The sequence below is a fragment of the Macaca mulatta genome, chromosome 7 (genome assembly GCF_049350105.2).
Source record: "Macaca mulatta isolate MMU2019108-1 chromosome 7, T2T-MMU8v2.0, whole genome shotgun sequence".
NCBI classification, from domain to species: domain Eukaryota; kingdom Metazoa; phylum Chordata; class Mammalia; order Primates; family Cercopithecidae; genus Macaca; species Macaca mulatta.
The window spans coordinates 130,383,625-130,407,811 of NC_133412.1; the positions used below are offsets into that span (position 1 = coordinate 130,383,625).

Sequence of the window (24,187 nt, forward strand, 5' to 3'; positions counted from 1 at the left end):
TTATATATATGAAACGAAGTGTTCGTTTTATAGTGTTCATTTCGGTTTTATTTTATAATACACGTAAATGCTTTCAGTGTATTATTATGTATTATATGAAATAAAGTGTTCACTTGAATTTTGCCTCCCTTCAGTCGAAAGAGATAAGTAGGCCTTTATTGTACAAAAAAAAAAAAAATTGTCTCAGCCTTTTCAAATGTAAGGTTAAACTGGCAGGCCTATGAATGCCACCTGCAGCCTTACTAATGGAATAATTATTCAAAACGAGAAGCCCCCAAGAGTCCCCATCTTAAGTGGCTTCCTGCTATTATTCCCGCAAGAATCCCAGCGACAAGACTCGCCCAACCTGAGGCTCCTGGCTCTCTTTCCTCGTCCTGAGTCAGCCCTTCCCACTACTCATCCCGAGTAGACATCTTCCAACACCCGAACCTTCCAGACTCCCCCTCTTGCCCCCACAGAGAAAACCAACCCTCCTCCCTTCGGCCACCCGGCTTCACCTCTCGGCCGACCGGTCGCCCAACCCACCTCGGCCCCAAGCACCCCTCCCCCATTTCACGCTCCGCCCGCGCTAACACGGAGCTGCCACCCCAACCCTTCAGTTTCGCGTCTCTCTCCCGAGGGCTCCTCCTGGGTAGCCAGCAAACGCCCGCTCCTCAGCCCGCCCACCTAGCTGCCTGCAAACCCCGAGCCTGCCACTCCCTGAAGAGCCGCCGGGGCCCACCTCGAAGAGCTCGGCCGTGGTAGCCATCCCGGCCGGCTGAGAGGCTCGCCCCGCACTGGATGCCGTCTCCGCTTCACATGCTGCGCCTCAGAGGCGCGGCGCACAGGTCTCCGCTCGGCTCGCCAACCCTGGCTCCGGGCCGCCGCGGGCTCCCCCACTCCCCACAGATCCCAGGCGCGGCGGGAGAGCTGCCATGAAGCGAAGCCGCAAACGCCTGTCAGCTGCCTCCCGGCGCCACCCGCGCTGCTCCCATTGTCACCGCCTCACACGCCGGAAGTGGAACTGCGCGCGTCCCGGAGGTTGTCGGGAGGGGCCCGTGAAGAAAACAAGCGGCTGGCGATCCGAAAAGAGGCTCGACGCTACGGTATATGAGGAACTTTGATCCTTGCGGGCCACCGTTCCGGAAGTGGAATTTAGAGGAAGAAAGTACCGGAGTTGCAGGGGATAGGTAAATTTCTCAACGTTATAGGTTGGGGTTCTTAGAACTTTTTGTGGTGTATGTTGAGCTAGAGCGACTCAGAAGTGTTAGTTACCTCACCTAAAAATAACCTCTCTGCTGAGCGCGACCGGTTTGTGGCGCAAGATGAGCCTTGAGGCTTCTGAGACAGCCGGTCTGCACTGTTCCTCGGTGGCGACCTTATTTATGAGATGAGTTAATGCTTCACTGACTTACCATGGCGCAGCGGGCAGTGTGGCTTATAAGTCACGAACCGGGAACTCCACTTTGTGGCACCGTGAGATTCTCCAGGTAAATGCAAATCTGAATCCTGATCGATGAAGTAGCATAGTTTTGTGGTGCTTCGTGGCCCAGGTTTGCCACGAATAGCTGCGTGACCTTGGACTAGCCAGTTAACAGACCTCTGTTTCGTCTGTTAAATAGAGATTTTAATAGTCTTACCTTACAGTGTTGTGAGAATTGAGTTGATGACTCGTACATATTAAGTATTACGGTGTATGTTTTCTATTAGTATTGGATTTTAAAATGACCTCCGTCTGCTTAGGATTAAAATGGAGATGACTAAGGGAAAGGTAGAAAATTTACTGAGCACTAAACATGTTTCAGATTTTCAACATGCATTGACAAAATCATTCAGGAACATTTTATTCTACTGAAAAATCCATGCTAAGTTACATCAGACTTTTTTGTTGTTGTTGTTGTTATCGCTATTTTTTGGAAACGGAGTCTTGCTCTGTCCCCCAGACTGGAGTGCAGTGGTGCGATCTCGGCTCACTGCAAGCTCCGCCTCCCGGGTTCACGCCTTTCTCTTGCCTCAGCCTCCCGAGTAGCTGGGACTACAGGCGCCCGCCACCACGACCAGTTAAATTTTGTATTTTTAGTAGAGATAGGTTTCGCCGTGTTAGCCAGGATGGTCTCGATTTCCTGACCTCGTGATCCACCCGTCTCGGCCTCCCAAAGTGCTGGGATTACAGGCGTGAGCCACCGTGCCCTACCCAGATTTTTATTTTTATCTTGTAAATTTGTGTCATTGGTAGAAATCATCTGTTTACAGTTCCTAATTGTTGAAGAAAATAGAAACACAAAAAAAATTAATTCACTTTTTCGTATATTGTGTTAAGTTGATCTGGTCCCACTTTTAGAATTTGCCCTGTGTAATCAAAATAGCTCTGTTAAGAGAATTATACAATAACTCATTGTAAAATGTTGGTGGCAGTCGACTGGGTCTGTTCACCTTCTGTTCTCTGGTCGTTGATAATTCTTTTTTGTCCCAATTCGTTCTTCCCTGAAGAAAGTTTATAGTGAAGTAGCACCATAGTAGAATTGAGATCGAGGCAGAAAAAAAATGATTGTAATTTTAAATGAAAATTGGTTGGCAATGAGGATATGAAAAATTCCTTCTTTGCAACCTAAACAGTTTTTGTTCCGGAGGGCATCAGAGTTGGAGTTTACCATATCCCCGCAGGATTTCTGGCTGACACTAAGCCCAACATTTGTTGTTGGATCTCAAATACAGGAGATTATATATATTCTTTAGTACATACTTTACCAGGCGCATCAGTCCATCCAAAGTATCTCTCATTTACTTTGGTTACATATTCCCTTTGGTTACCTATTTCTAACTGCCGTTCTCCTCCCCTTGACAGGTAGCTCTTACATCTTCGATGTTACCCTTTTTCATTGTATGCATTTTTCAAATTACATAATTAAATGTGCTTTAGACTTCACTTCCTAATGTTACATTTGTCAGATTTCTCAGTACTATTTTAAAGAAACATCCATGATACTTTGTGTTCATCTAAGGCAGCATGCCCAATAGAATTCTTTATGATAATGGAAAGGAGAAATGTTCTTAATTTGTACTGGCTAATACTGTAGCCACTAGCCACAAGTACCTATTGAGCTTTTGAACTGCAGCTAGCATAACTGAGGAACTCAATTGTTACTTTTGGGTAATGTTAATTAATTTTTATTTAAGTTTAAATCGCCACATGTGGGTAGTTCTACTGTGTTGGACAGTACAAATCTAGGCCATTGTTTTTTCTTGCTCTGTATTACTCCATGGTTCACATCCTACACATTTTACCTGTCCCCTTTCCCTAGTGACGACCTCTCCCAAATTTTGCCTCCAAAGAACACTGCCAAAGTATGCATCCTCAAATTGGTCCATTGGGCATGTCTATGCCGATTTTGACTAAAGACTGCCAAATAATCTGCACGTTTACCCACCTACGCACTCACTAGCAGCAAGAAGGGGTTCCCATATCTCCATTCTTTCCTAACATTTAATTTTTTCCAGTAAAGGACATCTTATTTTCGTTTGCATTTCTGTGTGTAATAATGATTGTTAGTCCTTTAAGTTTCCTTTACTGTGAATTGCCTGTACATGTCTTTTTTTTCTTTCAAAGTTGCTTGTTTTTTCCTCTGAATTTGTAGGAGTTTGTTTTGTATTCTTGATGTTAGTTCTATGTCATTTTTAGAAAGTACTGATATTTTCTTTAATTTTACCATCGTCAATTAACTTTATGTTTCCCTTGGTTAAACAGAAATCACTAATTTTGATGCAATAGAAGTAGTCGCTTTTGGGAATTTGTTGAAGTTGTTTCTTACCCATATTTCCCAAAAATATCTTCCTACAGTACCTTCTCTTAACTTTATAATTTCACCTGTTACATTTAGGTCTATAACCCATATGTAGTCCATCTTTGGATATGGTGTTAAGTAGGAATCCCATTTTGTTTTTCTCTGTACTGTGGATCAGTTTTTCTGACACCACCTTTTAAGCAGTATGTCATGTCTTCATTAATTTGTGAGGCTATTGGTAATGTTAGTTATGTCTTCTCATATAAATGTTGGTTTGTCTCAGTTCTAGTGCTTTGTCTTTCTTGTGCCAATACCATATCTGTTGCTTTTGTAGCTTATCTTAATATCTCATAGAGGTAAACTTTTTACTTAAAAAGAGTAAACTTTTTATCTTAATATCTCATAGAGGTAAACTTTTATTTTTACTTAAAAAAATAAGTTTCTTAAATCCTAGTTTTCAGAATGACTTTTAACTGTGCTCAGGATATTATTTCAGAATAAAAAGTCAGATATGTTTGGATGGGCTTTTCAATACATTTATGGAGGTAGCAAGTTGGGTTCAAATAATTTAATTCTGTATCATTGAATGACTTAGTTAAATTTTATTGTATTTTCAGTTTTCTAACCTCTTGGGGCAGGTGTTAGAGCTACACAGATATGCACTGACATAAGTGTCAATAAGTGGCCAATATTTAAGATTTAAGAAGGCAAATGATATTTTCTCTATCTAAGTACTTATTTACCATGACAAAACTTGGTTAAGATTCTGGTTTAAAGGTTTCCTTTCCAGATAATAATAGCATCCAGTTACATCTGGCTTAGGCCGGTATCATACCCCATAGTTGTAGACCCATTTAAGCTTTGAATCCTGTTTTAGAAAAAGCATATAATAAATTAGAAATGATAGGTTGAGTCATCCAACAAAATATTCATTGAACACATATTGAGACATTGTATAAGGGTCCCAGATTAACTTATCTTCACAGTCAGTTGTGAAATTTTTATACTTAAGAACTTTATCCTCTAGAAAATTAGATAATAAGAGATTGGACTACAGTTTAGTACAGAGATCTCTACTATTCATATACAGAGATTTAGATTAATAAATGGCATTAACCTGCTATGCCATGTCATTACTGGTGTGCTACCTGATTCTTCCCCTTTCTCACTCAAGAAAATGCATCAGAATGTAAGTGAGATTTACCTATGCATGGGTAACTGCTTTTGGGTTTTTTGGTTGGCTGGTGGTTTTTTTTGTTTGTTTGTTTTGTGTGTGTGTGTGTGTTTTTTTTTGAGATGGAGTCTCACTCTGTTGCCCAGGCTGGAGTGCAGTGGCAAGATCTCAGCTCAGCTCACTGCAACCTCCACCTCCCGGGTTCAAGATTCTCCTGCCTCAGCCTCTCGAGTAGCTGGGATCACAGGCATGCACCACCACACCCAGCTAATTTGTGTATTTTTAGTAAAGACAGGGTTTCACCATGTTAGCCAGGCTGGTCTCAAACTCCTGCAAACTCCTGCCCTCAAGTGATCTGCCCACCTCAGCCTCCGGAAGTGCTGGGTGAGCCATTGCACCCAGCCTACATATAGATAACTTTGAATACATTCTATTTTTTATATATATATATATATATATATATATATATATATTTTTTTTTTTTTTTTTTTGAGATGGAGTCTGGCTCTGTCGCCCAGGCTGGAGTGCAGTGGCCGGATCTCAGCTCACTGCAAGCTCCGCCTCCCGGGTTCACGCAGTTCTCCTGCCTCAGCCTCCCGAGTAGCTGGGACTACAGGCGCCCGCCACATCACCGGGCTAGTTTTTTTTGTATTTTTTAGCAGAGACGCGGTTTCACCGTGTTAGCCAGGATGGTCTTGATTTCCTGACCTCGTGATCCACCCGTCTCAGCCTCCCAAAGTGCTGGGATTACAGGCTTGAGCCAACGTGCCCGGCCTTTTATTTTTTTTAAATATTAATAAACATCAATTCTTTTTTTAGCAAAAACTGTTTTAGCCAGGTATGTTTTTGACTCTGGTAAAAACTGCTGATTTGTTGCCACCCCTTTATTTACAAACAAGAAGATAGGCTAAGGGAAGTTAAGTGATTTACTCAAAAGTTAACAGCTGATAAATGACGTTGTTCTGGACTTTGGAGTGGAGGTAGAAGGAATGAGGAAAAGTACATATTTTGGAACTGAGAAACTGTGATCTAACAGATTTCTGTAAATAAGCAAAAACATCTTCTGTTTCCAACCAAAGAAAAGATAAATTAGTAACTGCTTACTGTTCAACTCAGCACATGCAAAAACATTCTGATTTTATTCTTTTTTATTACCTAAAAGTATCTTCCAGGGCTATAGAGATAAACCGTTATTACTAAAATGATCTTCCTTGTGTTTGTAGGGATTGGCAAGAAGACTCAGGGTACCTGTCATTCACTATAGGTTGAGTAGAATAGAACATTCCTTTTAAAATTATACCATCTCAACTAATGAATCCAAAATTGTGGAGGGTTAAATTGAACCACTTTGTTAGTCCTACTGTAGCTGCTAAGACAGAATCAGAAGAAAAAAAAAGTTCTTATAGATGCCTAAAATGGTTCAAGTATATACTCCTTGCTGACCAAGATGATATCTGAGTGGCTGAGAGACAAGGATTTTGAATTAGAATCATGTACTCTACCTAAACTAAATAAATAAATTGAATTAAGCATTTTCAATAACAGATTATATACCAAATATGAAAGTTACTCTAATAGTAACTTAATGGGCATTATAATTTTTTGGTTGTTGGCATTTGTGGTTGTGTGTATGTATTTGTTTCTCATGTATTTTATTATTATTACTGTTTGCCTTATATTTGGGAGTTTTTAAAAAATTCTTTCATCTTGGTTTTACTTGGAAGAATCACTTATAATGTTTCCGTTTCCATAATGCAGGCGGTATCCAACGGTTGAAAAACGAGCCAGAGTCTTCAATGGAGCAAGTTATGTGCCTATTCCCGAAGATGGTCCCTTTCTTAAAGCACTGCTCTTTGAACTTAGATTATTGGATGATGATAAAGACTTTGTTGAGAGTCGTGATAGCTGTTCACGCATCAATAAAACATCCATTTATGGACTCTTGATAGGAGGTGAAGAACTCTGGCCCGTTGTTGCTTTTCTGAAGAATGACATTATATATGCTTGTGTTCCACTAGTTGAACAAACTCTGTCCCCTCGTCCGCCATTAATTAGTGTTAGTGGAGTTTCACAAGGCTTTGAATTTCTTTTTGGGATACAGGATTTTCTTTATTCAGGTCAAAAAAATGACTCTGAGCTAAATACAAAATTGAGCCAGTTGCCTGACTTGCTTCTGCAGGCTTGTCCGTTTGGCACTTTATTAGATGCCAACTTAAAGAATTCATTAGATAATACCAATTTTGCATCTGTGACTCAGCCACAAAAACAGCCAGCTTGGAAAACTGGAACGTACAAAGGAAAACCACAAGTTTCTATTTCTATCACTGAAAAGGTAAAATCCATGCAATATGATAAACAGGGTATAGCGGATACATGGCAAGTTGTTGGAACAGTGACTTGCAAGGTGAGATTTTTCTCTGGTATTTGCTTTATCATTTTATTTAACATATGGAGAAAGTTAAATTTGCTAGTTGTGGTTTAAATAACATTTTTTATTTTCATCTTAAGCAGCAGTTGTTAAATGGGAGAGTCATGTAAAATTTTATGTTGTCTTTTTAATTCCTTACCAATTATATTAGTTATCTGTGGCTGTGTAAAGAATTGTCTCATTGTCCCCAAAATAGACATTTATTATTTTCATAGTTTCTGTGGGGAAACTACACTGGGAACTTTCAGTGTAGAGTCACTCATGAAGTTGCAGTCAGGGTTTCAGTTGAGACTATAGGCATCTGAAGGTCTGACTGAGGCTAGAAGATCTACTTGCAAGATGACTCACTCACATGGCTAACAAGTTGGTGCTAGTTATTGGAGGAAAGCCTTAGTTCCTTTCCACATGGACTTCTCAACTGGCTGCTTAAGTGCCCTCACACTTGGTGACTGGCTTCCTTCAGACCAGATGATCTGAGAGAGAGAGAGGAGAGAGAGAGAGAGACAGCCAGGCAGAAGCGATTATTTTTATTACCTAGCCTGGGAGGTTACACTTCCACTACTTTCTGTTCAGTAGAAGCAAGTCATTAAGTGGTCCATATTCAAGGGGCATGGAATTAAGCTCCACCTATGAAAAGAGTAACGTCAAATAACTTCAGAACATACTTTAAAGTCACCACTCCTATTTTCCATTTTCTTTAGGGGGTGAAATTGACATCTCTGACATATCTAAAATTATATTGAAGGACTCTTATTTAAATAAGTCATTAGATTAATATTGGGTTCTCTGTAGAAATAGAAAATAGGAAGGAAAAGACAATGGAAATAACAATACAGTTAGTGGTGAGTCATGCCATGTTGAATAATGATTGAAAATAAAATCCTCCAGGTAAACTTTCTACAAGTTTATATTAATAGTATTCTCATTTCTTTATTTTTCTTTCTTTATTCCCTGCAGTTATGTATATTTTTTATATGTCAAATTTAATGTGTGGCTGTATATAAATCTGATAGATAAAACTAGAGTTCAAGAGCAGAGAATTAGAACAGTCCTGACAGAAATATTGGGTCTTTTTTTTTTTATCCTGTTTAACGTTAAAGTTACGTAAAAGTTTTTGTGCCTATTTTAAACTCATATCTGTCGTGGTCAAAAATACACTCCAGTTACTCACTTTCTTAGAAATAACTATTGTAAATGGCTCCAAAATTGAGGTGTTCATGGATTATGTCATTCTTAAGTTTTAAAGTAGTTGAATCTTTTTTCTCATAAGTTCAATGAAATGAAAATAGAAAAATAGGGCCCGGCGCAGTGGCTCATTCCTGTAACCCAGCACTTTGGGAGGCCAAGGCAGGCAAATCATTTGAGGTCAGGAGTTTGAGACCAGCCTGACCAACATGGCGAAACCCTTTCTCTATTAAAAATACAAAAATTAGTCAGGCGTGATGGAGCACGCCTGTAATCCCAGCTACTCAGGAGGCTGAGGCATGAGAATCACTTGAACCTGGGAGGCAGAGGCTGCAGTGAGCCAAGATTGTGCCACTGCACTCCAGCCTGGGTGACAGAGCTAGACTCTGTCTTAAAAAAAATAAAATAGAAAAATTCACCAGTTCTGTTTTTTTTTTCATTCTGTAGCAATAAATAGGGAATATGTTATTTTTGATATAATGCTAATTAATACCATGGCATTTAATGTGTCTGTGCATTGATAGGCTGACTGCAGTTTACTTGTAGGAGAATTTCAGATTGGTTCCTACTCTTAGTCCTGATACAGATTATCATGATGGGCAATTTTCTTATTTAAAAAATGTTCTTAAGGGAAAAAAAAGGGGTATACCTTAACCTACATGCTAAATGTTTCTTTAAGGTTGTATGTACATAACATAACTGTTAGCCAGACATTCTTTAAGTACTTCCAAAACTTACTGTTTAAAGGAATTTTATTGTGAAGCCCATTGTAAATGGAAATAATCATCTTCATTTTATCCTACTCTGGTAGAAAACCAGAGCCAAAGGCCAGTGGTCCAAAGTTCTAGACCTCATTCTTCCACTAATTTTCTGTATGTCTTTAGAAAGTTACACAATTTTGTGAATCTTTTCTCATTTTTAAAATGAGATAAACTCTTAGGTGCCTTTTTTTTTCTTTAATAACTTTTACTGCTAAAGTTGGGTTTACATATGCCAGATTGGTTTAAAGGGTAGTACACCAATTCCTTCTAGAATGGATGTTCTCATCCTATAGTAAATAACTGATGATCTGGCATTTTAAGTGCCCAGATAGATTCATTGGCAGGTTCCATGATGGCTGATGTTTCTCTGACCCTTTACGAATGTTAAGAGATTAATTTACTAAGTATAAACTGAATATTATTAAATTATAATGGTATTTACTATTGATGTTTGCTTATTTTGTCTCCATAAATATCTATCAAAAACAAAACTACTTTTCATTTGTTCTTATTAGTTCACATATAGAAAATAGCAGATGGTTTAAAAGTTAAAACCCTAAGTTTTTTTTTTTAAGTTTTAAAGTAAGATTATATGGCATATTTATTTTTAATGTGACTGACATTGTTGTAATTGTCACTGACAGACCTTATAAAGGCACTGATTATATGTAGTACTCTTCATAATGCCTGCCCGCTAAGTACTTACATTGTATAGCAGATACATAATGAATTCCCACACATGTCAAATAGTAGATAAAACATTAAAAGTGAAACATTTCATATTAGAAATTGAAAACAAAAGTAGGTTTATAATTAGAAAAAGATAGCCAGTCAGCAAACATTTTTTATTACTGTTTTCTATGCATAGAAATGTGTCAGGCACTAGAGATACTAAGAAAAATGTAACGATTCTTGTTTCAAAGAATTTAAAACTTGAAAAGAGAAATGGACCAGATACCTGTAGATAGTGGACAGTTAATGCATGGTGCAATCTATGTATATGATAGTGCATTAGGAACTAAGTGTTATGCTTTCAGAGTTCATTAACTCTTAAAATATTGTGTAGTTCTGGTGAAACAGAAGATACTAATAATTCTTATGGGGCTCAGTTGGTCAGTTTGATCCAGGCTTTAATAGAGGTGAATTTCAAGAGAGAGGTACAAAGACCCTGGCTACCTATACAAACACAAGTAAAGTATGTCAGTCTGGTTGGGCCAGAAGAAGCCACTATAAGATTTATAGGAGTAAAGATGTTTAACATAGAAATTAGGGCTTATTCAAGAAGCACTGAGGAAATAAGTCTTTGATCCTCTAGCTATAGGCTTTCAGAAACAGTCACTGAGGAGATAGTGAAATCAAAAGTTCACAAAGAAGTCTGAGAAACTGCCATGTCTGTCTGTTAATGACCTCACAGAGGAAATTCAAGGAAAGGTCCGCAGAAGTATAGCATCTGGCCACTTTGGCCTTGAAGTAGGAGTTCAAGGACAGGTTTGAGAAGCTGACCTATCTGGCTTCAAGGAACTTTCAAGAAAAGTTACTTCCTTTTCTCTTTTCCCTTGTGAATCTCTCATGAGTACCTCTCATTGGCAAACTAACCCAGACTACATAGGGAAGAAGATCCTGGGCTTCTCTGCATAGCAAAGGTAGGCTGTAGAGGTGATAGAGAGTGTAAGACTTCACAGAGAGCATCAAATGAGCTAAGACATGAAGAATGAAAGCATTTACAGGGAGAAAACATTGCAGCTGGAAGGAATAGCACATGCAATAGCACATGCAAAGGTGCATTTGGAGGTATAAGACAGTATGGTTTATTTAGGAAAATGCAAGAATCCAATATGACTACATGTAAGTTGCAGGGTAGAAAATTATTAAGGAGGTAGATTAAAAAACAACCCCATTAAAAAGTGGGCAAAAGGCATGTACAGACACTTGCCAAAGGAAGACCTACATGCAGCCAACAAACATGAAAAAAAGCTCAACATCACTGATCATTTGAGAAATGCAAATCAAAACCACAATGAGATACCATCCAACACCAGTCAGAATGGCTATTATTAAAAAGTTAAAAAACAACAGGTGCTCACAAGATTGCAGAGAAAAAGGAACACTTTTACGATGTTGGTAAGAGTGGAAATTAGTTTAACCATTGTGGAAGACTGTGGCAATTTCTCAAAGACATTGAGGCAGAAATACCATTTGACCCAGCTATTCCATTATTGGGTATATACCCAAAGAAAAATCATTCTGCTATGAAGATACATACACACGTATGTTCATTGCAGCACTATTCACAATAGTAAAGACACGGAATCAACATAAGTGCCTATCAATGATAGACTGAATAAAGAAAATGTGGTACATATACACCATGAAATACTGTGCAGCCATAAAAAGGAACGAGATCATGTCCTTTGCACGGACATGGATGGAGCTAGAAATAATTATTCTCAGCAAACTAATGCAGGAACAGAAAACCAAACACCGCATGTTGTCACTTATAAGTGGGAGCTGAATGATGAGACCACACGGTCACGGGGGGAACGACCACACTGGGGCCTGTCAGTTGGGGAGGTTAGGGGAGGGAGAGCATCAGGAAGAACAGCAAATGGATGCTGGGCTTAATACCTAGGTGATGGGATGATCTGTGCAACAAAATACCATGGCACGCGTTTACCTAGGTAACAAACCTGCACATCCTGCACATGTACCCCAAAACTTAAAAGTTGAAGGAAAATGAAAAGGAGGTAGATGAGAACCAAACAATGAAAGGCTTTACAAGTAATTCAGAATTGAAGTAGAATCACTGAAAGCATTCGAGCATGGAAAAAGTATAATAAAAATTATGTTTCATTAAGATAGCTCTGGCATGGAGAGCTAGGAGGATGGAGGATTAGAGGACTGATTATAGGAAAGCAAGTCCAGAAATATTTAGTGGGCTGTGGCAGAAATTGTAAGGGCCCGTATTAATGTGGTTCAACAGGAATGGAGAAAATTCAGCAGATTTAAATTATCTTTGTAAGAGCTTTAGAGATAAGCAATGGAGTCTATGAGGGCCCTCCTGGTCTCTGGCTTGGGTGTGTAAGAACATGATAAAACCATTAATAAGAACACAGAAAGGGCCGGGCGCGGTGGCTCAAGCCTGTAATCCCAGCACTTTGGGAGGCCGAGACGGGTGGATCACGAGGTCAGGAGATCGAGACCATCCTGGCTAACACGGTGAAACACCATCTCTACTAAAAAATACAAAAAACTAGCCGGGCGAGGTGGCAGGCGCCTGTAGTCCCAGCTACTCAGGAGGCTGAGGCAGGAGAATGGCGTAAACCCGGGAGGTGGAGCTTGCAGTGAGCTGAGATCCGGCCACTGCACCCCAGCCTGGGCGACAGAGCAAGACTCCGTCTCAAAAAAAAAAAAAAAAAAAAAGGAACACAGAAAGCAAAGAGAACAATACCTAAAGAAAAGTAAGTTAATTGGGGAAAATGACTTTGGTAAATTTTGAGAAGCCTGAAACAGACATTTGCTTCTGAGATTTTGGTGATAATCTTTCTGTTTGCATTTCAGTGTGATTTGGAAGGAATCATGCCAAATGTTACCATCAGCTTGAATCTCCCCACCAATGGATCTCCACTTCAAGATATTCTAGTTCATCCTTGTGTAACTTCTCTTGACTCTGCAATTCTGACTTCTAGTAGTATTGATGCAATGGATGACTCTGCATTTAGTGGGCCTTACAAATTTCCATTGACTCCACCTTTAGAGTCATTCAACTTATGCTACTACACTTCCCAGGTAAACAACCCTAGAATAGTTGAGAGTTTGCTGATCTTTATATTCATAAATACTATTGATAAGTAAATAATTCACACTCTTGGTATGAGAACTTAGAAAAAGTTCTATTTATCAGGCAATAATTGATGAATGAAGATTTAGGCCGGGCACCGTGGCTCACGCCTGTAATCCCAGCGCTTTGGGAGGCTGAGGCGGGTGGATCACTGGAGGTCAGGAGTTCAAGGCCAGCCTGCCAACATGGTGAAACCTTGTCTCTACTAAAAATACAAAAAGTTAGCCAGGCATGGTGTCGTGCGCCTGTAGTCCCACCTACTTGGGCGGCCAAGGCAGGAGAATCGCTTGAACCCAGGTGGCGGAGGTTGCACTGAGCCAAGATTGCACCAGTGTACTCCAGCCTGGGTGACAGAGCGAGACTCCATCTCAAGAAAAAAAAAAAAGATTCACTTCTTTGAATGAGATACCTCTTATCTTTGGTGTCGGTAACTACTTGTAAATAGCTTTCAAAATAATTGAATTTTTTGTTTTAATGTTCCCTAAAAATGTTCACGGTCATGGGATAGATTTTGGTATGATTTAGTCGTGGTTTTAACCATGAACATAATAAAATACCCCTCATCGCAGGCAACCTGAATTACAAATATATATTATTACTCATATCTATTTATTTATTGAATAACTGCTTGTGTGTTAGACATTGTCCTAAGCATGTTACATGTATTTTCTCTAGTACTGTAGTACTGGTAACAACCTTTAATTAGACATTATCCCCATTTTACAGCTCAGGAGAGTCACAGAGAAGTGAAATGACTTGCACCAGGTCTATAGTTGATAAATGGCACTGCCTGGATTTGAACCCCAATTTTTCAGACTCCCAAACCTCTTTTCTACTATACCATTTATCTCTTGTCCTAGTTGTGGATGAGCAGGTTAGAAAAACCTACTCAAGCTAGCTTAAGTAGAGCAAATTTATTTTGAGAATGCAATAGGCAGTCTCATTGCCATTTAAGAATAAGAAAAGAAGCAGACACAGTTCTTACTGGGACTGGAACCAGAAAATTAATATCAGCCTGTACTCAAGGTCCACCTTGTCTGTCACATGTCTGCTTCTCAGTCTCCTCTCTCAGCTGGCTTTCTCTGCTAACACATGACCTTACAGCTCTAGGGCTTGCACTGTGTAAGTAGTCTTTCTGTGTCTTACTTCACATGTACCAGAAATAATGATTGGCTCACCCCAGCCTACAAGTTGTTTCCCCTTCAGTCAGTTATTGATGACCAACCAAGTAAGTTACTGCTGAACGAGGGGATTGGAGAACTCATGGGATTCAATTGGAGAACAGGAGCTGTGGGCAGATTGGCAGTGCCTGCTGCACGCCTACTGTATACCCTATGCTGCAGGTCAGAGAACATGGAGACGGGGAGCCTGGATGAGCAAGTATAGGAACAAGAATGCATTGTACACCTTTGTAAAGCACTTTTCTCATCTCTGAAAACAGAAAGAGAGAAGAATCCCTATCCTTAAAGCGAATATAGATTCATCATTGCTGTTACTAAAACAACTTGGAATAACCTCTAAGTCATTAAAAGTAACTCTTCTCAGTTACTTTTGGTGTTTTAGACCCATTAACCTGAGAATTATATAGACATTTATGTTTCTTTTTAGGTCCCTGTCCCACCAATTTTGGGATTTTATCAATTGAAGGAGGAAGAAGTACAACTAAGAATAACCATTAATTTAAAACTTCACGAAAGTGTGAAAAATAATTTTGAATTCTGTGAAGCTCATATACCTTTTTACAATAGGTAGGAATAAAATCTGTATTGCCATAATTTCTGTCTTCCTTAATACATTCCCACTGCTCCACAATAAATTGTCTTTCTCTTTTACCTTATTTTTAAGGTCTGAATAATTTTATTCTATTCAAATGAATGCTGATTTTCATGATATAGTCATAAAAATAATCTGTTTACCTTTAAATATGCCTTTATCTTTCTAGTAAAACTTACTAGTAAATTATACACTTAAACCAATGTAGCTTCCTCAGGAATTATTTTCTAGCAATTTTTCCATATACAAGTCAAACCAAACTATCAACAACCCGGTGAATTAGCCAATTATAATATTACTTTATTATCAGTTCTACTTTTAAATTTATTCTGCAGCACAGATTTTTGTCAAAGTATATCTACATATGTAGTAAAACCATAGTCTTAATGTTATAGCAACCTATGTGACTGTATTAATACATTTTATATGATTTCATAGTTGTCTTAAGAACTAATAATGAAATACACATCATCACCAAAAATGTTTATGTGTGTTTTATTGTTTTTCAAGATTTAATATTCATTATTTTTTCTATTCTGGAAACTTGAATACACATCTGCTTTTATGCTGTCCTTGTATTAAGTAACAGTGGCCAAGTTTGACTTAGATCTCTTAAAACTGTTATATCTGTGATCTTTTTCTATTTTATCCCTTTCTTTTTAAAGAGGTCCAATTACACATTTGGAATATAAAACTAGTTTTGGCCAGCTTGAAGTATTTCGAGAGAAAAGCTTACTGATCTGGATTATTGGTGAGCAAGTTTTATTCATTGGTTTTTTTTTTTCTTTTCATTTACTATAGAATCTACTTGATTTAGAATAGTTGATTGGTATATTTGTGTTTTAGGCCAGAAGTTCCCAAAATCAATGGAAATTAGTCTTTCTGGAACTGTAACTTTTGGAGCCAAGAGCCATGAGAAGCAGCCATTTGACCCAATTTGTATTGGAGAAACAGCATATTTAAAGGTAAACGTATTTATATGGCTTACTACAGTAGAGCCCTTCCTTTGTTTATAAATTGCGTATTTCTAGTTGATTTTTAATGTTTTCCACCAATTGTTTTAGAATTCTATTCTTTTTGTCTGGTGTAAGTTCTCTTTTGGATTTTTGTTTGATTTTTTATTGTTGTTTAGTATTAGTCACTTCCATTTCACTTAATACTTGAACATTTTAAAAAGCCAGGCATAGTGGCGGGGTGTCTGTAGTCCCAGCTATTGGGGAGACTGAGGTGGGAGGATCGCTCAAGCCCAGGAGTTCAAGGTTACAGTGAGCTAAATTTTGCCACTGCACTGCAACCTGGACAACAGAATGCAACCAGATCTCTTTTAAACAAGGGTTTTTTGTGTTTTTTTAAAGGGAACCAGCTAACCTAAATACCCCAACTCAGTCTAATTCCACTCAGCTCTTGGTTATCAAATTTGAGATTTGGGCCGGGCCTGGTGGCTCCCACCTGTAATCCCAGCACTTTGGGAGGCCAAGGCGGGTGAATCGCTTGACTCCAGGAGTTCAAGACCAGCCTGGCCAGCATGGTGAGACCCCACCTCTACAAAAAATAGAAAAATCAGCTGGGCATGGTGGTGCACACCTTTAGTCACAGCTTTTTGGGAGGTTCAGATAGGAGAATCACCTAAGCCTGGGGAGTTCAAGGCTGCAGTGAGCCATGATAATGCCACTGCATTCCAACCTGGGTGATAGAGTAAGACTCTGTCTCAAAAAGAAACAAAAAATTTGAGATTTGTGTACAAAAAATAGAAGATGTAGTCCTTACCCTCCAAGAATTTTTCAGTGTTGTACATCAACAATTTATCAGTGCTAACAGCTTTGATATTTCAAGAAAAAGGTGCTACAGCTGAAGTTATTGTGGAAAGCTTTACAGTGGAGGTGAAGTTTAAGCCAAACTCTGAGGCCTAGATATGCATGAATATGAAGACTTGAAGACTGACTAACAATTGTTTAGGTAAAGAAGTTACTTAAAAGAGTAAAGAAGGATAAACAAGGCATGCTTAGAAACCAGTGCTAAAAGTAGTAGTACTATAAGAGACTGGATACATAATTTAGATTAAGATTATACAGAATTTGAATCTGACTTTTATTCCTTTGGTTGATGGTGTACTTTTTTAAGTAGGGGAGTAGTCTTTCACAAGTGATACTTTATGAATATTAATCTGGAATGGACGTAAGCAAGGTGAGTAAAAAAACTAGAGACAAGCCAATCTATAGCATATTAATATTCCATATGAAAGGGTAATATTATAATAAGTTAATAATGCTGAGTTAGTGTAGTGTCAACAGAAAGAGAAAAGAAGGGAAAAGGGAGAAAAATGAAGGGACTGCTGTAAAAGCTGTGATAAAAGTAAAGCCTTGACTACTAAGTAAATACAGAGACAAGAAATGTTGTTGTTCAAAGATGATATTGTTAAAAAAAAAAAAATGGAACTTAAACCAAATTTGACGCTTTTGAAGAGGGTAGAGACATGTGAATCTCATTCGTTCATTGTTTTATTCCAAATATCTAGTCCAGGACCTAGCACATAAATATTTGCTGAATGAATGAATATACCTAAATTATTGATATGAAGAAAATTGGGAAGAAATGGGTTTCATATCATATTTTTGGCTGGTAATAGCAATATAGCCCATTGTAAATGTTCAGTGGGTAGCTAAAAATCTAAAGCTTGATTCATAAGAGAAGGCTCAGCTGTATATAAGGATTTAGGAATTATCCACAGAGAAGAAATAGTTGAGGCAGTGAAAATAAATAACCGAAAAAAGATAAAATAATACAGGAAGATTCAGAAGAACAAGTGAGGCAATTGAAGGAGTGATTAGAAAGGTAGCGAGAAAACCTAAATAAAATGTATTAAAGAAATCAAGAGAAATACAGGCAATTAGGGGAAGTGGTAGTGAAGTCAGAAGTATACTGGTGATAATTCATTTCTTCTATCTTGGCTTCACTTGTGTCCAGAAGCTTTGTTTCAAGGATTATTATAAAAATTCCTACTTCAGATACCTTTCAGAAAAAAATGTGGAATGTTACCACACATTGTATGTCCTTCATGGGTTGGAATTATGATTTTTCTATTCATTCCCATCACCAACCAGTTACACTCACATTGAAAGCATGTAGCACATATTTTTGTTGACTGAATGATCTAAGTGTGTTTTACAGTATTTCAGTTGTATGGATATCAGTCTGGTCATAACTTATACTTATAACTATACTTAATGTTGTATTGAGAATTATACCAGCGTTGAGAATTATACCAGCATTGAGAATTATACCAAAAAAACAAGCAAAAGCCCTTTAGTATCAGAGATAATTTGAGTTGCAACAGGAAAAAAAAATTGCTGAGAAGATCTGAAAATTACATTCTAAATCCCATCTTATGCATGTGATCAGTTAGTTTGGTAATTAATAAAGTTAGGAAATGGGAGAAATTTTGTGGGAATAGAGATAGGAGAAAAAATATATAAAAAGATATCAGGGTACTGCAAAAATCGGGAGCATTTAGCAGCAGAGATGAGGAGAATCACAGCAAAGGAGAACAGGCGCTCCATGAAATGTAGATTTTTTTCACAGGTCATGTGAATGTTATTGTAACTTAGGGGCACCCTGGCCACTACACTGCAACCTGGACAACAGGGTGTGCTATGTCTTCAGAGAAGGTACTAATGATTCACTCTCTTACAGCACAGTGTAATAGTTGGCATGTGTAGTGATAGCCCCACATTGTCAATGAAATCCAGGAATTATGGAGGATGTTTTAGAAAGGTTTTCTAGGTAAGGGAAAAGGTAATTCCTAAGCTTAGTTCTATAAAAGTTAAATTTCACCCTTCTGGAAAATTAAGTAGTACAGCTCATTCACCCCAAACACAAGATAAACTGATGTTTCTGTTTTCATAATTACATTATATTTTGCTGGAAGGTTTACACTTTCCTGCCTGTAAAAGACTTATGATCTAGAATATATCATAACCACGTAGCCCTAGGGATAGAAGAGAATATACGGCATACAAGACAGCAGCACAGTGGGAGACAGCACCAGCTTTTGGAGTTGGTGTGGTCTGAGTTCAAATGCCAGCTCTGCTGCTTATGTGCTGGGATACCAGTTGCTTCCATCTTTGAACCTCAATTCACTCAGCATACCTTGCAGTATGGATTAGAGCTGTTAGTGAAGTCCATATTGTGTGTTAAGTACTTCATAATGACAGCCTTACAAAGAAATGGCCCTAAGGCAAAGGGAAAAAAAATTATGTGTGTGTTTTTGTATACATATGTGTGCACACACACATGCACACACACACAATTCAAGTTTAATACTTGTGTATTAAATTTTTTATTTTATTTTGTCAACTGTGTAAAATAAATTCGCTAAAACTGGGTCAAGGGAAAAAATGTCACCATCCTTTTTACCAAATGATCACCTTAATTTGGTATATTTCTCTCTTCTTTCTAGCTTCATTTTAGGATCTTAGATTACACACTCACTGGGTGTTACGCAGATCAGCATTCAGTTCAAGTTTTTGCATCAGGAAAACCAAAAATAAGTGCATGTAAGTTATACAGATTCAAACTAACTTAAGGGAACTAAAATGATGTTTGCAGTTATTACCTAAGGTAAAATTTGAATGTAACAGAATTTAGAAATTAGAGAATAATCCCAATTTATAAAATTCTGGACTTATCCTACCCCACATAACTGTTTGTGTACTTTGCACTGTCCTCTGCCTTCTCCTTGTTTATAAAGTGGTCTGGATGAGCAAAGATTGGGATAGAGGTGAACTTCAGTATAAAATTAGATTTGTTTTTCTCTGGTTATTTTATTCAGAGATGATTCACAGAGACTGTGGTGTTGAACAGACAGGACCTAAGCCTGGCTCAGCCATTTCATTAGGTGTATAACTTTGGGCAAATTAGTGAACTTCTTGAAGTTTTAATTTTCTTGTCTATAAAATGGAAATAATAGTGTGATTTACCTCAGGCTTGTTATGAGGTTTAAATAAGATTATATTGACTCAGTATGATACTTAGCATATAGTATGGATTTAGTAGATACTAGAGATGGTTCTTATTTAAAACTTTTAAATATCTTTAGCAAATATTGCAATCAATAAGCATTATTTAGCACCTTCTCTATTCTTAATCAATAGGAAGACAATAAAAAAGACGTTTCCGGATTTTAGTATGTTTAATGGTTGGTAAAGTATGGATCTATATGTATGTACACACACACACACAACATATGAAAATATAATGAGACAAACAAACAATTTATAAATGAATCAAAATTATTTAATTCAGATCAAATGGAAATATGTAACATAGAATAGTAGCTAAAATGAGGTAGAGTTACCTAAACTTAAGCAAAACCTTTTTGCCTCAAGGAGAATAAAGCTGTTATATGTGTGGACAAGAATGATCCCAATTTACACACATTTTTATTATTATAGTTAGATTAATATTTCTTAAACTAAGGATTAGGGTTCCTAAAACAGGAAGAAGAGGAAAGGACTCTCCATGGACATTTCAAGGGAATTAGAGAACTTAGAACTACAGAATTTTAAGCAGCTACTGTGCATGACAATATAACTTCTATGTAATGTAACCAGAGTAAACCAGTATTCTTTACTTCCCTAGGCTTGCCCTGTGTTTTCTCTTACATCATTTTTTTGTTGTATATATGGGAGACTGAAAGCAAACAGACCAGTATTTTAGATTGTCTATGGGAAAATATTTTAATTTATTTGTGTTAACTAAACATACCACAGTAATTTCCAGAGAGCATAATACAGGATGGGACTATACCTACTTCTTAATACAAAATATGTTGAATGAAAGAACTCATTTTAAATTAATATTATGACCCATCTTTTCTTCCTCTGTTAGTTTCGGAATCTGACTGCCAGTTTGTGCAATTATGTAAAACTTTATTTTGCCATCATCTTGACAATAAAATCTATTTTCAAAATATACAACTTAGTTTAAAAATAGTAATAATAATACTTTAAATAGTAATGGCTAATTTAATTAATTTAGTAAGTTTAAATAATAATGGCTAATGATAATTTAAATAATAATGGCTAATATTTATTGCTTACTATATGCCAGGCAAAGTTCTAAGTGTTTTATGTATATTATCTCATTAATCCTCACAGCACCCTATGTAAGTGTTGTTATCTCCATTTTACAGATGAGGACACTGATGGAACTGAGAGATTAGGGTCCCATAGCTAGTAAATGGCAGAACTGGGAGTCAGATACTCAAGCATTCTTGCTCTAGAACCTGTCCACTTAACAGTATGCTGTCTTGCCACTCATTGTTACTGGGTTTGAGTACTTTGAAGAGAACAAAAAAGACAATATAGTCTATATTCTTTTCATTTATGAAGAAGGGCATGAAGAAGAAAGTGAAGGCTGAATTGTGTATTTAATTATATTTAATTGGATATTTAATTATATATATATAAAGAATTTACATATGTAATTCCAAATGAACATTATTATCTCAACTTTACATATCAGAAAACTTTAGTTCAAATAGGTTGCCATTTTTGTAGGGTTTCAAAGCTATTTTTAAAAAGGCTTAAATTGATCAGAACTAGAATAAGAAATCAGTGAAGCGAACCGTTTAGAATGTTGCTAGGAAGTTGGGTGTTAATTTATATCTCTGACATTTTGGGTAAAGAATAGCAAGACCCAGAATCAGGGCCATCGTGATAAGGTTATAGAAGAGAAACCAATGAAAAATGTTTACTGTTTTTACAGTCAGAGTAATGGTCCATACGAAAAAGATTTTAGAGAAAATGTGAAGATAAAATTGGCAGATTTGGCACAAATGAGAGATATTTCATGTAAGGTCAAAGATGGGTTGTTCAAATATTTAATGAGTCCGTATTTGTAAAATGGTAAAAGTTATAATAAAGTCTTGATAATATCAAATTAAAATGAATATTTCAAAGTATTGCCTTGAAATAACTGCATTGCACAATTTCAAAAAATCATGACTTTGCTCTCGTTGAATTTTTGCTAAGATAAAATAGTCTTATCATTAATTTCTTTTTCTTTTCTTTAGACCGGAAACTAATTTCTTCTGATTATTACATCTGGAATTCTAAAGCCCCCGCTCCAGTAACATATGGATCATTATTACTGTAATAGTCTCATGTTTAAATGGGATTATATAATGATAACAGTTTGAAGGAAATCATAATCTTACATTTTTAATGTGGATGCATAGAACCTGTGAGTGAAAAATCACTGAATTATTTAATTGTAAAAGTAGTCTTATTTGGTGTTTGTAGTCTGATAGAACTTGAAAGGATGTTTTAAAAGCTAATGTCTCCAATTTTGTTAACCTTTGATTTTATGCCAGTATAATTCAGAACATAGAAAAGTAATGATTCACTTGGGCTCATTTTAGACTAGTCCTGGGTCACCCTGCCACACTTGTTTCTTAGTGTTTCTGTGGCAGACATTGCTAATCAATTATAGCCCTTTTCTGTACTGAGCCTTGGATAAAGGGTCAGGCTCCTTTTCAGTTCAGAGATTCAGGGTTGTAGATGATGTGCAATATAAAAACTATTTTCTCTTCCACATCTAAGTACTAAGCTCCTAGTATAAGGTGTTGTTGCACAATACCAGAGGCCATGTTAGAAACAACTACATCTCTTCAAAAAACAGCCAACAGAGACAAAGGAAAAGTGTTTAAGTAGTAACCTGTTCTTCTTAATCAGAACTATCCTATTGACTAATAAAGAATCTGCATAATTCTACTTTTCTACTTAAGGTGTGTAATCTCTGTTCGAGAGTTAGTTTTTAAGTAAGCTTGTTAATCTGCCACAATGACATTTTGCTTAGGATGTCAGTAGCCATATTAAGATGTGTGGAATAGCTTCAGAAGAGGATCATAGTGTTTTGTAATCGTTTAATGTCTGCAGCTAAATTTTTAAAGGTAATTTAGATCTAATACTGCTCTTTCTGTGTCTTATTAAGTTAAAATTAATGAATGAATTCTGGAAAAAAATTCAAAAGGCACTCTGTGGGTAGAGAGTATGATTTAAGCTTATTTTAGTCACATGTAGTATATATCTCCTTAAAGCTGTCACTCTCACTTTCTTACCATTCTCTTGATTTCTTCAGAAACCATCTAATCATCTTTATTCTCTACCTACTTCTGCAATTATATGTCATATTATGTTTTCAGAGCAGTTCATTGTCAAGTTGGACTTTAAGTGACCATTCAAGAAAAGATGAAATCTCACGAACCTCAAAACTTCATTCATGTCTTTTTACAGATTAGAAAAAAATATGCATTAAAGATTAATACTCAATTTGATAATATCTTGGGTTCTGTTTTTTAATGAGTCTTCTAAGGAAAAGCTTAGAAAATTTGCTAACTCCTCAAAAAAGAGCATGATAGTTTAAAGGGATTGTGCATATAAATTTAGGATTTGAAATATGATTTTTTAATTAAGGTCAGTCCTACTCATAAACTCATTTTCTGCAAAGCATTATCGTGGCATAAGGTTCTGTGTTCAAAATTATCCCAAGTAACAAAGAAAAAAGAATAATTGCCTGACCAGGACTTTAACTTGTTATTCTAGCTTAATCATAGATAATCAGCAGTGAAAACTTTCCTTTAGAAAGAAGAAAATACCATTCCCTGTAAGTTATTTGATCTCTCTTAAACTCAAATAAAGCTTAACATTTCACTTATGTTGATAAGTTAATGGTAATGGAGCCATTTGGAATCTTGATTGTATAAATGTTTACCAAATACACTAAGGTAAGCAAGAGGCATTTATCTAGTGAGTAGGCGAAGATTTAATATAATAATCCCCTAGGCAAAAGTTTATAAGCAGTTAGAAAAATCAGTGAATCTTCTATTTGGCATTTCTAGAAACCGGAGGAAAATCTAGGGTGTCCTGGAAAAGTGATGAGGTGTTGGGGAACCTGATGCCATCTGTTGCCATTCCATTCTAACATAGTGCTACAGAACTGAACCAACTTAGGTTTTCATCCCATTGAGATCAGCTGGGCACACTGTGATGCTTTTGATTTTGTCTAGAAACCTGTCACTTCAGGATAATTTCTGAAGACAGAGTCTGTTTCCCGTTTGGTAGGTGACCTGTTTAATGTTTTCCCTGTGTCTGGGAACTCCTTAGTGTAATTAGCGACCTTTGAACTCCACAACTAATCCTGAGCTATTTTGTATTCCTTACTCATCTTTAAGGCTGGACCTTTCTTTTCTTCAGAGTCTGCTGCCAC

General features: G+C 37.1%; 2 protein-coding genes across 7 annotated transcripts in view; one reads left to right on the plus strand and one right to left on the minus strand.

Annotated features, from left to right (window-relative positions):
• EXOC5 (exocyst complex component 5) overlaps positions 1 to 977 on the minus strand; it is a 62,750-nt gene extending 61,773 nt beyond the window's left edge. The window contains exon 1 of one of the 2 annotated variants that reach the window (XM_028850247.2): positions 722 to 949. In XM_028850247.2, coding sequence (XP_028706080.1) covers positions 722 to 748 — 27 coding nt within the window. In that variant the 5' untranslated portion in view covers positions 749 to 949. 2 annotated transcript variants of the gene reach the window in all.
• A 138-nt stretch (positions 978 to 1,115) lies between these two features.
• On the plus strand, positions 1,116 to 23,260 carry AP5M1 (adaptor related protein complex 5 subunit mu 1). Of its 5 annotated transcripts, none has more exons than XR_013395127.1 (9): positions 1,116 to 1,469; positions 6,694 to 7,339; positions 12,868 to 13,095; positions 14,756 to 14,895; positions 15,586 to 15,671; positions 15,767 to 15,885; positions 18,500 to 18,585; positions 19,377 to 19,473; positions 21,993 to 23,258. XR_013395127.1 is itself a non-coding variant. In XM_015143758.3 (9 exons), exons 1-9 carry the CDS (start codon positions 1,396 to 1,398, stop codon positions 22,073 to 22,075), a joined length of 1,533 nt encoding a protein of 510 aa, XP_014999244.2. In that variant the 5' UTR covers positions 1,116 to 1,395; the 3' UTR covers positions 22,076 to 23,258.
• The last annotated feature ends 927 nt before the right edge of the window (positions 23,261 to 24,187 follow it).